This window comes from Danio aesculapii, chromosome 2 (genome assembly GCF_903798145.1).
Source record: "Danio aesculapii chromosome 2, fDanAes4.1, whole genome shotgun sequence".
NCBI classification, from domain to species: domain Eukaryota; kingdom Metazoa; phylum Chordata; class Actinopteri; order Cypriniformes; family Danionidae; genus Danio; species Danio aesculapii.
The window spans coordinates 43,749,109-43,763,193 of record NC_079436.1 but is presented as its reverse complement, the minus strand read 5'-3'; the positions used below and the strand labels follow the sequence as shown (position 1 = coordinate 43,763,193).

The window sequence follows — 14,085 nt, the reverse complement described above, 5'->3', positions numbered from 1 at the left end:
TGCCCATTTTCTGCCAGCTCCACTCCAGTGCTTGGTTTCTGACATGAGGAGACTTCACACCTCCAAACAGCAGAATGCTGTGTGCCAACATGCCCTAAAGACACAGACAAGTGTATTTCTGTGCCGCTCTAACAGGCATGCACTCAAAAATAACGAGGCATTTTTAAAAGAAACGGGGAAGAAAGATGTTTAAAAGAAGGAAAAGCTATTATGAAGACAGTAACGAAAGTTTAGAGCAGATGAGGAATGTAATGTGATGTATTTTTTTATTTAATGCCATGTCAGCAACCAAGCTCGTTTTCATGACAAGACCATCTCAATAATAAACATAGCATTAAAAACAACAAACAAATGAATGCATGAATTAAGTACGATTTTTAGTGTTAATACATGATAAAAAATTCCATGGTTTCCGCTAAATTGATTCTTCCATGGCGGGGCGCCAAACCAAAATTCATCCCGCCACGGCAACATTTCAGCTTCTCATTCATTCAGTCGTTTTTTTTTTCAAACACGACATAGCTTTTTAGTTATGACGAACACAGTTTCCATAATTATATTTCATTTATAGATAAAGGTCTATGGCTCTGCATACAATGACTTTATCTTGCTGGAGTTTATACCCGCTGCACTTTAGGGCGCATTACTGCCGCTCTGTAGGTCTATCGGAGACATTCACAAATATTCCTAGCAAATCTAATAAATGTTGTGGAGACATACTCGATACATTAACAAACTAAAATCGCACTTCAGCAGCGTTTATTTGAGGAGGAATAAGAGCAAGAAGTTTTGTGCACGAAGAGAGGAAATCAGCACTCGAGCACAGAGATTCACATGCTCGTATTACATAAATGCGATCTCAACTTGTAATACTGCGTTCACGACATTTGTCAATGAAATAACGCCACAGGTAGTTGGTAGATCTGTGTAAAAGGCCCAACAGAGTCTGCCGCCACAGCTGGAAAAAATCCTAGAGGAAACGCTGAATTCTAAACGTTTTCCCAGAGTCACTTTGTTAAAAATGTCCTTAAGAGTTAATTTCATAAAAAAGCCTTCTGGAATCATTAAAAAGCAGGACAGTCCAGTAGAATGTGTTTTACAGTAAGGACAGTTGTGCATCACAAACATCAAGTAGGGTCTACATCTTTAAGCAAAAAGGCATGGGTTAATCTTGGATGTCCAATACGACATCTGGTAAAAATCACTTGATCTAATTTAGTCTTAGTTGCATTTCATACAATTTACTTCTGTTCACTAAACTAGACATCATTGGCGTGCACGTACGCACGTACGTCCTCTCGGTAGTGAACAAACAATGCGCACGTTGAGACAATTGAGACCAAAATAATTGATTTATACCTTATAAATACAGTATGTGACTCTTTCAACATCATTTGGAGTTATCCATGTTGCTGAGCAGCATATATTAAACAATGTGAAGGCTTGTGCAACCGCCTTTATGCTTCTCTCCTGATCTTGAAAATATAGTCGGCTAAATCGAAAAAAAAAAAGCGGTTTTAAGATTGTGTGTGGGAGGGGGGGGGGGGGGGGGGGGGTTTGGTTGTCGAATCGAGATCACGATCTTATCCCGATTAATCATGCAGCCCTACATCCCACTCCTCTTGCCACTTATTTAAAACGTAAACATTGATAAAAGGTCTCATCTCTGGAGGAGGAATTTGGCATTTGTTCACAACTTGTTTCAAAGCATCCTTAGAAGCTAGCAGATGAGGCAAGAAATCCGAACAACACACAAAATACAGTCAAATGAAGTCTACTTAAACATCTACAGTCAGTACAGATACATCAGCTATAGAGGAAGAGAGGGTGAGAGATAATCTGGTAATCTAATAATGCCATGAGTCAGTCAATTTGGAGCACAAACATTTATTCCTTCACATAAGATGTAAAAACGGTTTTCTTGATAGTTTTGTATACTGTATAAATAGAGCTTCTGTGGTCATTTTTAGACCTCACACACACACACCACAAAAACGACTGAACTTTAATCCACTTAGCCATTACTGACCAGCCCTAGAGAGCTCCTCACTCCATGAAGAATAATCCTGCATGCATGTGTCCTCTGTGCTAAGGATGATGGGACATAGATTATGCTATGCAATCCTCCTTACACTGACATCTGAAGCTAAACAGTAAGAAAGAGGAAGCCAGCTGTGAACCTAAAGAGCACTTGAGCATTTAATGGAGTAACAAGTTTATGAATATGTATTACTGTCGTCTTGGGAGCAGCAAAGCTTCGAGGCAATTGAGAAAGTGCTGAAAATATAACCCAAGGAGCAACACTTTAAAAACCCTTGGGCAAGAGGTTGCATAGTTCTTAATTACGTCAAAAAACACACCCATATGCTGCAAAACAAAGACTGCAAAGTGGATATAGACAAATTAAACTGTCTATACACTCATCGGCAACTTTATTAGGTACACCTTACTAGTACCGAGCTGGACTCCTTTTGCCTTCAGAACTGCCTTAATCCTTCATGGCATAGATTCAACAACGTACTGGAAATATTCCTCAGAGATTTTGCTCCATAGTGACATGATAGCATCATGGATGTGCAGCCGACAAATCTGCAGTGACTGCGTGATGCGAATCTCCCATTCCATGATCACATTGCGATAGATGCTAAAACGATATATTGTGCAGCCCTAGTGCGATATGTATTGTGTACAATATTATAATGGCTATTTACAATGATATAAACCCAACAAGTCTCTTTTTTAAAAATTTCTAATCTTAAAAAAGGACCCAAATCCCAGTGATTTTAAGTCCCATCGCAACGTGACGTAGGAGTGCGGTTTCCCCGCCCACAGAATTGATTGACAGGTGCCATGTTTGTACAATAACATGTTTACACATGTCCACAGAACATTTTTTTCCAAAGAAACTGAGATTAAAACTGTGATTTTTCTAAGTTCAAGTGTAAGTAAGTAAACGTGGTGTAAGTAAACGTGCATATATATGTGTGTGTGTGTGTGTGTGTACTGCAAATGGCATTTGTGTGGGCCTCATCATTTCAGAAAGGCTTGAATAAACTCCATCACAAATATACATCAAATATACTTGGAATTTTTCACTAATAAGCCGTATTTCAGCTTTATTCGAGCCAATCTCTATCACTGACAGCTGATTATCTTATGTAATTAAGCGGCAACCTCCCGCTGTCCCTCGGGAAGCCAATACGGAAGTAACTAAAACTGCAATTCATCGAAATTCTGCTTGTGCTGGCTTCAAACTTCAATTGAGCCCACTGTTAAAATGGCCAACTTTACTGCAGAAAAAAAGGTGTTTACATCCTGGTACAAAAAAACTATTTTAGTTCATATAGCTAAAATTACCCTTCATGACAACTGTGAGGGGGTGACTTTTTTTATAACTCATCCAATTCCTTTATATTAGGTTTTGTTAAGTCTGCATAATTAAGGGCATAGCCACTTGAGTGACAGATAGGACTCGCTGGTCTCAGTCACTTCACCTCGGCTGATTCCGGCTGATTAGCAGCTGAACACATTTTGTTTTGTTTTATGTGGCTTTATACAGTCAGTTGCCTTTTGGAATTATTTTTTACAATTATCAGATGATATGGCATGCTGTGTGCACTTAATTGTACTCACAGACCATTCACGTGGCCTCCTTTTCCCGGGTTAGTGAAATTATATACTTATATACCGTCTCTATAAATGTATTTGTTTTATTTAAGATCATTTATCATTTATATTTTTCTTTAGACCTGCACTCCTGCACCCCAGAATCTGAAAACTTGATTAGCTGTAGGCTCTAAAACAGTCATTTGACGCGTTGACATACAGTTTTATGCCTGGTTTTCATCAATATCCCTGCATTTACTAACACAGAATATATCTGAAGTATTTTGATGTAATTTACGTTTTCCTCCTGTAGAAAAACATCATAAGAACAATGCTTAGTGGCTCAATGTATGCTAAACACTTTATTTATATAGTATACAACCAAGCACATGTGGTCAGAACACAAACGAGTCACAGGTAATGAATTTGGTAATGCATTTCTCCCATAGGAAAGCCCGTCTAAGCAAAATGCCAGCATGCGTCTATAGCTCCGCCTCTTTGCCCTTGTTTAGTATCCCCGTGGTCAGTGCTATGACACGCGAACAAAATGGCGACGATCGGCCACGCCTACTGGTAGCCTCAGTTGGGTTCTTCAGAAACCTATGGGCGATGCCACGAATACTACATCCATATCTTTTACAGTCTATGGATGTAACGCATGATGACAAGCAGACACGTATGTTGGAACAGTGGGCAGGGAGAAGCAGCTCGTTTGCATTTAAAGCTACAGGCTACAAAAACAGCTACAATGTATTTAGACACCAAATTGGGACTATTCTGGAGGCTATAATAAATTATCTTACGGGTATTTTGAGCTGATACTTTACAGACACATTCTGGAGACACCAAAAGCGTATTTTACATCTTGTAAAAGGGGTAAAACTGGTGGCCTTTAATGAATCAGTTTTAGTGAATCATTTGATTCAATGTTCCATTCAAAAAGGGAATCACGTGCTAAGTTTCAGGTGAATCAGAAGTTTGGAACAAATAATTGAATTTCAATAAATCCCTCATTAAGACTTGCTGCCACATACTGGATGTTTTGGTGTCATACTGACCCATGATATGCTAAATAAGTCAAGGTACAAGCACAGCAAAAGAATGTGAATTCTCAAAAATATTAGATAATTTCTCATCAATACTGCACATCTTTGAGACTTCGATTGCAGCATTATTCAATACCACTACCCAGATCTCAAACTCAAAATCTATTCAATTTGAGTCATGAGAAGATTTCAGCACACACAAGATCAACTCTTTGCAGACACACAAGGTTAAACCTTGAGCTCACAGAAGCTTTCAAAAAGAGAATAGGTGTTAGCATTAGAATGCCACCTACTTGCATTATAATATCAATGAACAATCACATTAAATTAAACATTTACACTCAGCAGTTAAATAAAGCTGTTGCAGCAGTGATAAATGACCCATGTTTACAGTGAAGTGTATTTACAGTAGCTATCCTGCAGTATTAGCATTATGGTATTATGTAAGTTACAGAGCAATAGAGCGGCGGAGCAGTTGAACACTGAGATTCGGTCGACAGAGCAAACAGATTAAAACAGCTTATGCGTTTCATCTGCATCAGGGCAGAGGAATCAGAAATCAGACCGTTTTTTTCCAATCACATTACAGTCGTGTTAAATTAAAAACCCACTCGTGCACCAAAGCCTGCTAATGCTGTGTGTGGTAGCCTGTTTGTGTATATGAGAAGCGCATATATGCTTTCTTAAACTCTGTGTAATGTAGCATGTGAGTGTGTGTCTCTCAGGCCAGCTGTCCACTGAATGGTTATGTAGCAGAGCTTATGTAATACAGCAATGCACATCACACACACCCTAGTCACATCTGAGTGTCACAGAGATTCAAGACAATAAGCACATCATGTTCCGGTACTGTTTTCCTCTTTGAAAGCATCTGTTCAGAGCAACCCGAGTGAACATTTGAGTTGCACACACACGTTTAAATGCATCTGTGTGCGTGGGTGGAGAAGAGTGCGTCGCTGTTGTTATGCCAATAATGAAGACAGCAAGCACATGACCTTCTCATATTTTCTGCTCTGTTGTTTGCACATGTATAGAACATCCCGAGTAAATGATGCAAGATCAACTGCTTGTGCATGTAGAATTTAAGAGTGCATTATAAATATATGCTGTTGCATGGAGATGATTAAATAAATGGTTCACCTAAAGCTGACAATTAAAGAACTAAAGACATTTCTTCAGTCAAGCATGATTAGATATTTTAAAGACTTCTTATATTTCAACAGCGGCTCTTACTGACTTTCATTGCATCTACAAAAATACCCTTAAACATTTTTCATATAGTCTATAAACATTAGTTCTATAGTTTTTCCTACAGAAATATGTGAGGGGGAATAAACAATCACAAGTTTGTCATTTCTGGGTGAACTTTCCCTTTAAATACATGTATGAGGCCGCAAAGAGAAACAATATCTAAATCAGACAGCAGCTTACTAAATGCAGGAACTTTGCATTTGTGTGTGTACTTGTAAAAAGAGACAAACAGAGTGCAAATGGATGTTAGGTAGGTGTGTGTGCGTCTCTCTCTATGTGTGCGTGCGTCTGCCTTACCGGTTCCTCTGGGTACATGGTGTCTCTGCAGTGCTGCTCAGTGCAGAATATCCTATAACGGGAGACTCGGCAGCCACTCTGAACTGGGCTGGATGCAGGATGCTAGAGTCAGAGCGGAGCGCTAATACACACACAAGCACAACGCTCTCCTCACCCCTCCCGTTTAACCCGGCCACGTTATGCTGAACATCCCAATGCAAACCGTCTATTGCTCTCCCTCTGTTCTCAGAGAGATTAAGCAAATCTTCATGAGTGTAAAGACAATCCTTCTGTTCACACGCACAGATGATAATAATAAACAAACTACAGGCTGACATTACTACATCTCCTTCTTCCATCACATTCTGTCCTCAACGGAGAGTGTGATGTGGACACGGTATATACTGTATCCTTCATGCTTCAGTAAGTGACCTTTGTTCACACACTTCAAACGACACATTTTGTTCAAACAGAACACGCCTTGCTCAGTTTCAAAGACTCTTTATCTATGGCATAATGAAATGATGATGTCAAGATGAGATACTTATGAAGTAACTCAATACTACGATGAAGTAACTCAATACTACGTTTCAAAATTTGGAGATTTAAAATATGTCTCACAAAGTCTTAATTTATTTGATTAATGACTAAAACAATAATGCTGTGAAATACTATTTCAATTCAAAATCGACTACAAATTTCTAATCAGCCAATCACATGGCAGCAACTAAATCCATTTAGGCATGTAGATGGGGTCAAGAGGATCTGCTGCAGTTCAAACCGAGCATCAGAATGGGGAAGAAAGGGGATTTAAGTGACTTTGAATGTGGCATGGTTATTGGTGTCAGACGGGCTGATCTGAGTATTTCAGAAACTGCTGAGGGTTTACAGAGAATGGTCAGAAAAAGAGAAAATGTCTAGTGAGCGGCAGTTCTGTGGGCGCAAATGCGAACAGCAACAGTAACTCAAATAAGCACTCATTACAACCGAGGTACGCAGAAAAGCATCTCTGAATGTACAACACATCCTACCTTGAGGCAGATGGGCTACAGCAGCAGAAGATCACACCGGGTGCCACTCCTGTCAGCTAAGAACAGGAAACTGAGGCTACAATTCACACAGGCTCACCAAAATTAGACAATAGAAGATTGGAAAAACGTTGCCTGGTCTAATGAGTCTTGATTTCTGCTGTGACATTTGGATGATAAGATCAGAATTTGGCACCAACAACATGAAAGCATGGATCCATCCTGCCTTGTAATCAACGGTTTAGGCTAGTGGTGGTGGTGTAATGGTGTGGGGGATATTTTCTTTGCACACTTTGAGCCCATTAGTACCAACTGAGCATCATGTGAATGCCACAGCATACCCGAGTATTGTTGCTGACAATGTCCGTCCCTTTATGACCACAGAGTGCCTATCTTCTGATGGCTACTTCCAGCAGGATAACACACCATGTCATAAAGCGCGAATCCTCTCAGACGAGTTTCTTGAACATGACAATGAGTTCACTGTACTCAAATGTCCTCCACAGTCACCAGAACTCAATCCAATAGAGCACCTTTGGGATGTGGTGGAACAGAAGATTCGCATCATTGATGAGCAGCCGACAAGTCTGCAGCAACTGCGTGATGCTATCATGTCAATATGGACCAAAATCTCTGAGGATTATTTCCAGTGCTTATTAAATCTATGCCACGAAGGATTAAGGCAGTTCTGAAGGCAAAAGGGGTCCAACCGGTACTAGTAAGGTATACCTAACAAAGTGGCACATGAGTGTAAATTCATGTAAAGGCAAAGAATAAATTTTTGCTGTCCATTTATTATCATCAAAACGAAATATTTTGTGGAAACTGTGATTAAGTGTTTTTAGAAAAATAAAGATATTTTTTAAATAATCTCTCTTTAAAATACACATGATCACTCTTGATCAGTTTAATGAAATAATACAGACATTTCAAAATACAGCAATCACACCACCCTACACATACCATGATGACACAACCACAAATATTTGCTGTTTTGCAGAAATGCTGATGACACAGCAGGAGGAAAAAAACAGAAAAACAGTGGGAGGACATCACAAAAATAAAAGCTTCAGAGAGAGAAGAGAGAGAGAAACCTGACCACACATAACCACAAAAAACTGACAAGAAACTATGCCTAAAACTAAAAATACAACACATGCTTAAGCTACTGTGAATTAAACAGACACTAAATTTTCTTAATTAGATCAACATAAACTGTTCAAAAAAGGATAAGTGAGAATTAAGTCGTTCTATATCATCACGATATAGAAAAAAAAAAGTGTGATCTTTTGTTTTTCTGCGATATAGATTGCGATATGAATACAATTTTTTAAAGATTGTTCATTTAGATTGATTGGGGTGAATTTGTAAGGGAGTGAATCATGTACAAAATAATAATAAAAAAAATTGCAAGCACAAATAATTGCTATAGAGCAACGGGAAAAGTAAAATAAACAGTGCTTTATGGTTTTCTGTAGAGTCAAACAGCAGTCAGGTACAGAAATTGAACATAAAAAAAACACTGTATAGTCTTCACTGTATTAAGTCAATAAAATGATTCGTCATTAACAGTTACAAATGTACTTTTTCATGCCCGAATGCTTTAAACCAGGGGCCTCAAACTCAAATTGGCGGCCATTTTATGACGGCCTGAGCACGCTTACATCACCGATGATGCGCTGTGTCAGTAAGCGCTCTCGCTCAGCACAGTGGAGATTTCTTTATGGCCCGTTTCCACTGAGTGGTACGGTACCGTACGGTTTGGTTTGGTACACTTTTATGGCCATTTCCACTGTCAAAAGGCGTACCGAACCGAACCGTAACGTACCACTTTTTCGGCACCCTTTCGAAAGGGTACCAAACACGAGAACGGGTACCAAAAGGCGGAGCTAGACGCACAGCTGAACGGTATTGGTTTACAGAGATGCGTCATTCGATACGCAACAAGCCAGAATGAAAACAAAAAACCTGCCATGTTTAAAATACACGCACAGCCGAGAGATTACAGCGGATTTTTATATACATATAATAACGATCTGGTAACAGTAAGAATGATTAATAAACACATATGAAACAGTCCCTTAAAAGTCACGTCTCGTCTTCAGTTTCGGGCTCAGGAGCACTTTGCCCTCGCACTACAAACACACTGTGCCTGAGCTCAAGTGAACTGTGCTCTGGCACACCTTATGCAACCGGACCAGGGCCGGCCAACTGAACCATGCCTGAGCCCGATTCAGAGCACTCACGCTTCTCAAACCATCCGGGAAACGGGCCTAGGCATGGTTCGGATAGCATAGTGTGACTACGCTGTAAGACCCCTGCTTTAAACCTTCTTGAAATGCCTTTAAAGCACATGCAAATGATAAAAGTTTCACTCTGTTATGGTTAGACTTTCCAAAGACTCCACAAATCTCATGTATTCTCAACTGTTGTGCTGATCAACTATAAACCCAACTAAACATTGCATATCCATTGCGGACACACACATTGCGATATCGATACTGAAACTATATACTGTGCAGCCCTAGTTCATTCCAACATTGGTGAGAAGGAATAAGATATCTTGGCAGTTTTCATGGTACTAATATTATAATGTCTGCAAATGATTCTCACCTGTAGGTTATCAGTGGAACCGCTGCTGAGTTCATCCCCGGATTCTGAGTCAATCCGGTTTTTATCCGAATCACCTCCTTCTTCAGCAAGCTCTTCCTGAACTGCAGCTTTTTCACCTCGATCCTTCCTCTCCGAATCTTTGTCTTTATCCCTCTCTCCATCCAGTTTGCTACCCGGAGACTCCGCTCTGAAGCAAGGAAGCGAGCCAGGGAAAGTGTTCATTTGTGCAGGAGGTAAATGTCTAGTTGGGCTAACCGGACTGCCTCGGTCATCCCTGGGCGGCAATAAAGCAGTGCTGGAGGGAGAAGGACACGGGCTCTTTTTGTTGTCATTTGGCCGCTGGATCTCCAGGGCAGAGGGTCGGTTGGGTCCAGGCCCCACTCTGCCTGGTACATTGAGGGGTTTAGGAGGGGGCATGAGTGCTCGTCGCACTTCTCGTACATACTGCGCTGGGACATAAAATGGCTTACTGGCCTCGTCCTTACGAACCTGCCACCAGTCCTCGTTGGTCTTCTTCACAAGCAGGTAACTTTCCCCATGTTTAATAGTGATCAAACGATCTTTGGACTTGTAATCGTAATCGTACTCCACCTCTATGTACGTCTGACCAGGAGCAATCGAGCGGTCCGCCATCGCTGTCAGAGGTCAAAAGCTGGAGGAGAGGAGCATGATGGGATGTGGTGGGTCAATATGGAATCAGCTAAAAGAGAAATAAAGGCAGAAAACGTCTCATCAGAAATAACCATGACTGGGGTGTGTATACAGTGTGTGATGTGCTGCAGTGTTATGTGTGAAGAATGACAAAAAGGTGCACCCATGCAAATGCCATTCAGCATCCTCTTTGTATTACAAAACAGGGGTACGTTTCTGAAAACCAACGTTAGCCAACTAAGGTCGCAAGTTTCGTCGTTACAAACATAGTTTGTTGATTTGCCGTTTCCCAAATCCATCGTTCCAACTTATGATCAAATTATGATTATGCGTCGCAAACTTGTTTGCTTGCAACTACACCTCTAGAGCTTTAGATAGAAACATAGTTCCTAGCTGTGTTCTATTGCCAAATATCCCCCCTGTGCCCTAATTGTAACATTCTAACATTTAAACATGGATTAAAAAAAAAAAAAAAAAAAAAAAAACACATTAAAGTCATCTCTCTTAGGTGTAACTTGCTTTCAAAGTATTTTTACACTTCAGTTTTAGCGAACTTCATGTTTACAATTGTCCCTTCACAGTGCACTTTGAAAACATTGATGTCATTTTGAACACAGCCGTGGCTCATGACAAATGCTATAGGTAACTCATTATTTAAAATCGACGTTTATGTTACGTCTCCAAAACTTGTGAAAACAAAAAACAGCATACGTTAAGGCTTTTCATTTATAGTAGGTTATCTATTAAGTATCTGTACTGTATTTGACATGGGCCTGTTGGTAAGAACATTTCTGCAGTGGTTTGCATGTGTCAAATTGCAATAGTAGACTTTTCAAAAAATAAATAAACAATATCCTACTTAATAATAATAATAATCATCATCATCATCATCATCATCATCATCATCATCATCAATATTATTATTAAATTATGATTTTTCTCATTTCCTAATAAATATTAAATTCCATTTCTTAGTAAATAGCCTCATTATTTATTTTTCATATGATTTATATATGATATTAAAATACGTGTTAGCTAGTTCATGTTTTAGAATAGAATATGTAATGTTCTCAATAATCTTTGTAAAGGAAACACAGGCCCGATATGTGCCATTTGTATACATTTCAATTAATATGGAAAGCGAGTGCATGTTTTACCCAAAATATTGGATTTTTTTTAATGCGTGTGCGTGTAAAACAATATAATTTGCACAAAGAAATGATGGGGTTCTTTTCTAAAGTAGTTACTAAACCCCGTTTAGAGCATCATTATGGGCGTTTTACGTTATAACTAATGTGGTTCAAACGATGGAGCTGCGACAGATAAACAACGGGTTTTAGGGAAACACTCGTCACTACATCATTCTTTCCCCAAACAATGCATCGTACTATTAAGCTGTGAGTTATGTCGTTTGTTTGGGAAACGCACCCCAAATTAATATATTTAAAAGATAAATACAGTGATAAGCATAATTGAGTATATGTACTTTTGAAAAAAAAAATTTCATACATTTTTTTTCCAAAAATTCACCCAAAATTGACAATTCAAAACTTATAGTAATTTCTTCAGTGAAATATGAATATATTTTGAAAACCCCTTATATTTCAACAGTGGCCCCTATTGACTTTCACTGCATCTACTAGGGGTGGGCGATATGACCTAAAATTAATATCACGGTATTTTTCATCTTTTGAACGGTGACGGTATAATATTATGGTATTACTTTCAATAGCAAAATAATATACATCTCAAGGAAGAACGGACAAAAGAAAGTCTCACTTCTATCGCTCTTTAAAAGTTTTGGTTTGGTTCATTGTAAATGCTCAGTCTCGTTATGAGCTGATCTTCATTTCTCTGTGTTGGTGGAATAAAGCAGGCGAGTCAGCCGCACCAATTTATGAGCAGACAGAGCAGGATTCTCGCGATGACCACCAGCGCAATTCCGCTCTTTGTTATGAGCTGTAGTTTCAGTGTAAACTTAGTAAAGGTTAGTTTCTTTGGCGATGATGTCTTCAGTATTAGACTTTATATTTAGCGGACATTTGCACTGAACACGCGGTGAATGCAACGCATCGAGATTCGGGCACCTTCTCCGAAAACACTCGATTGATCTCAGCTGGCGGATCAACATTTACCTCATGTCATGATCGCTGTCATCTGCGCCATTATTATTATTATTATAACTTTAGGTGAGGTTTCAGGATTGTATAGAAAAACAGAATAAACTAAATAAAAGGCCTGCCCTGAGTATTTTCCACTTAAATTACAAATTTAGATTACAAAATGAAAACACTGAATCTTTTAATAACCAGCATAGGCTGTTATTATTTTAAGCTTATTTTAATAAAGCAGACCTACTAACTCAAATCAATCGCTCCACAGAAAATAAGCATTTTTAACGCACTGCTGTAATTTCTCTATCCCAATCCCTTTATCAACATTTTTTAATACAAGTCATTATTTTGAAGATTATGACTTGAGAATATGATTTTACCTCAGCGCTGCACTTTTCTCTTTCTCCCTCGCGCTGAGTTCAGGTGACGGAGTGTTGTGAAGTAGTTAAACTCTCCTCAGTTTAATTTACAGTGTCAAACTGGCACAGGAATATCAGTATTTTAATATTGGCTTTGCTAAATAACTGGTCAAATGTGGGTCTTTTATTACAGAAGCTATAAACAGACGTGCATGCTGCGACCGGTGATGAGTCAACAATCGCAAATATTTTGACTTATTTAAAGTAGGCTATAGGCTTTAGCATATAATAATTTTGTGTAAAGACATTTATAAAAAAATGTAGCTAATATATCACAGGGGTTTGTATAGCAATTACAGTGGAGCATTAATTAAATCCTTTTTTTCCGTGGAGCGAAACAAACACTGCAGTTGTGTAGCGGATGGAGACGCACAAAAATATACAATTCAGATATTTTCATCGGAAGAAAAATATTCTTTGAACGAATTTAGTTTTGTACAATTTGTATCTTAGTTTTTGTGGGTCAGTTATTTACAAAATAAACAAGAATAACTAATAAACTTTGAGGTGAAGCGATGTGCCTCATGGTCCGCTATATGCTGCGGCCAAAACACAAACTGGTCTGTTAAATACAATCGTAATATAAATAAAATAAAAGTGAAATATTCAGTTTCGAATATGGAATCTTTGTTAACTGTATGATCAAAATTAAAAGAGCAGCCTATTCGAAATATTCGAAACTGAATATTTCACTTTTATTTTATTTATATTACGATTGTATTTAACAGACCAGTTTGTGTTTTGGCCGCGGCATATAGCGGACCCTGAGGCACATCGCTTCACTTAAGTTTATTAGTTATTCTTGTTGATTTTGTTAATAACTGACCGACAAAAACTAAGATACAAATTGTACAAAACAAAATTCGTTCAAAGAATATTTTTCTTCCGACGAAAATATCTCAATTGTATATTTTTGTGCGTCCCCATCCGCTACACAACTGTGCCGTGTTTGTTTCGCTCCACGGGAAAAAAGGATTTAATTAATGCTCCACTGTAATTGCTACACAAACCCCTGTGATATATTAGCTACATTTTTTTATAAATGTCTTTACACAAAATTATTATATGCTATAGCCTATAG

The 14,085-nt window shown here is 38.7% G+C and overlaps 1 protein-coding gene across 2 annotated transcripts in view; it reads right to left on the bottom strand.

Moving 5' to 3' along the window:
• Positions 1 to 14,085, bottom strand: part of arhgap12a (Rho GTPase activating protein 12a) — a 49,968-nt gene that overhangs the window by 31,982 nt on the left and 3,901 nt on the right. For both annotated transcript variants that reach the window (XM_056480202.1, XM_056480209.1), the window contains exon 2: positions 9,821 to 10,520. In XM_056480202.1, the coding sequence (XP_056336177.1) occupies positions 9,821 to 10,453 (633 nt within the window). In that variant the 5' untranslated portion in view covers positions 10,454 to 10,520. The remainder of the gene's footprint in view (positions 1 to 9,820; positions 10,521 to 14,085) is intronic.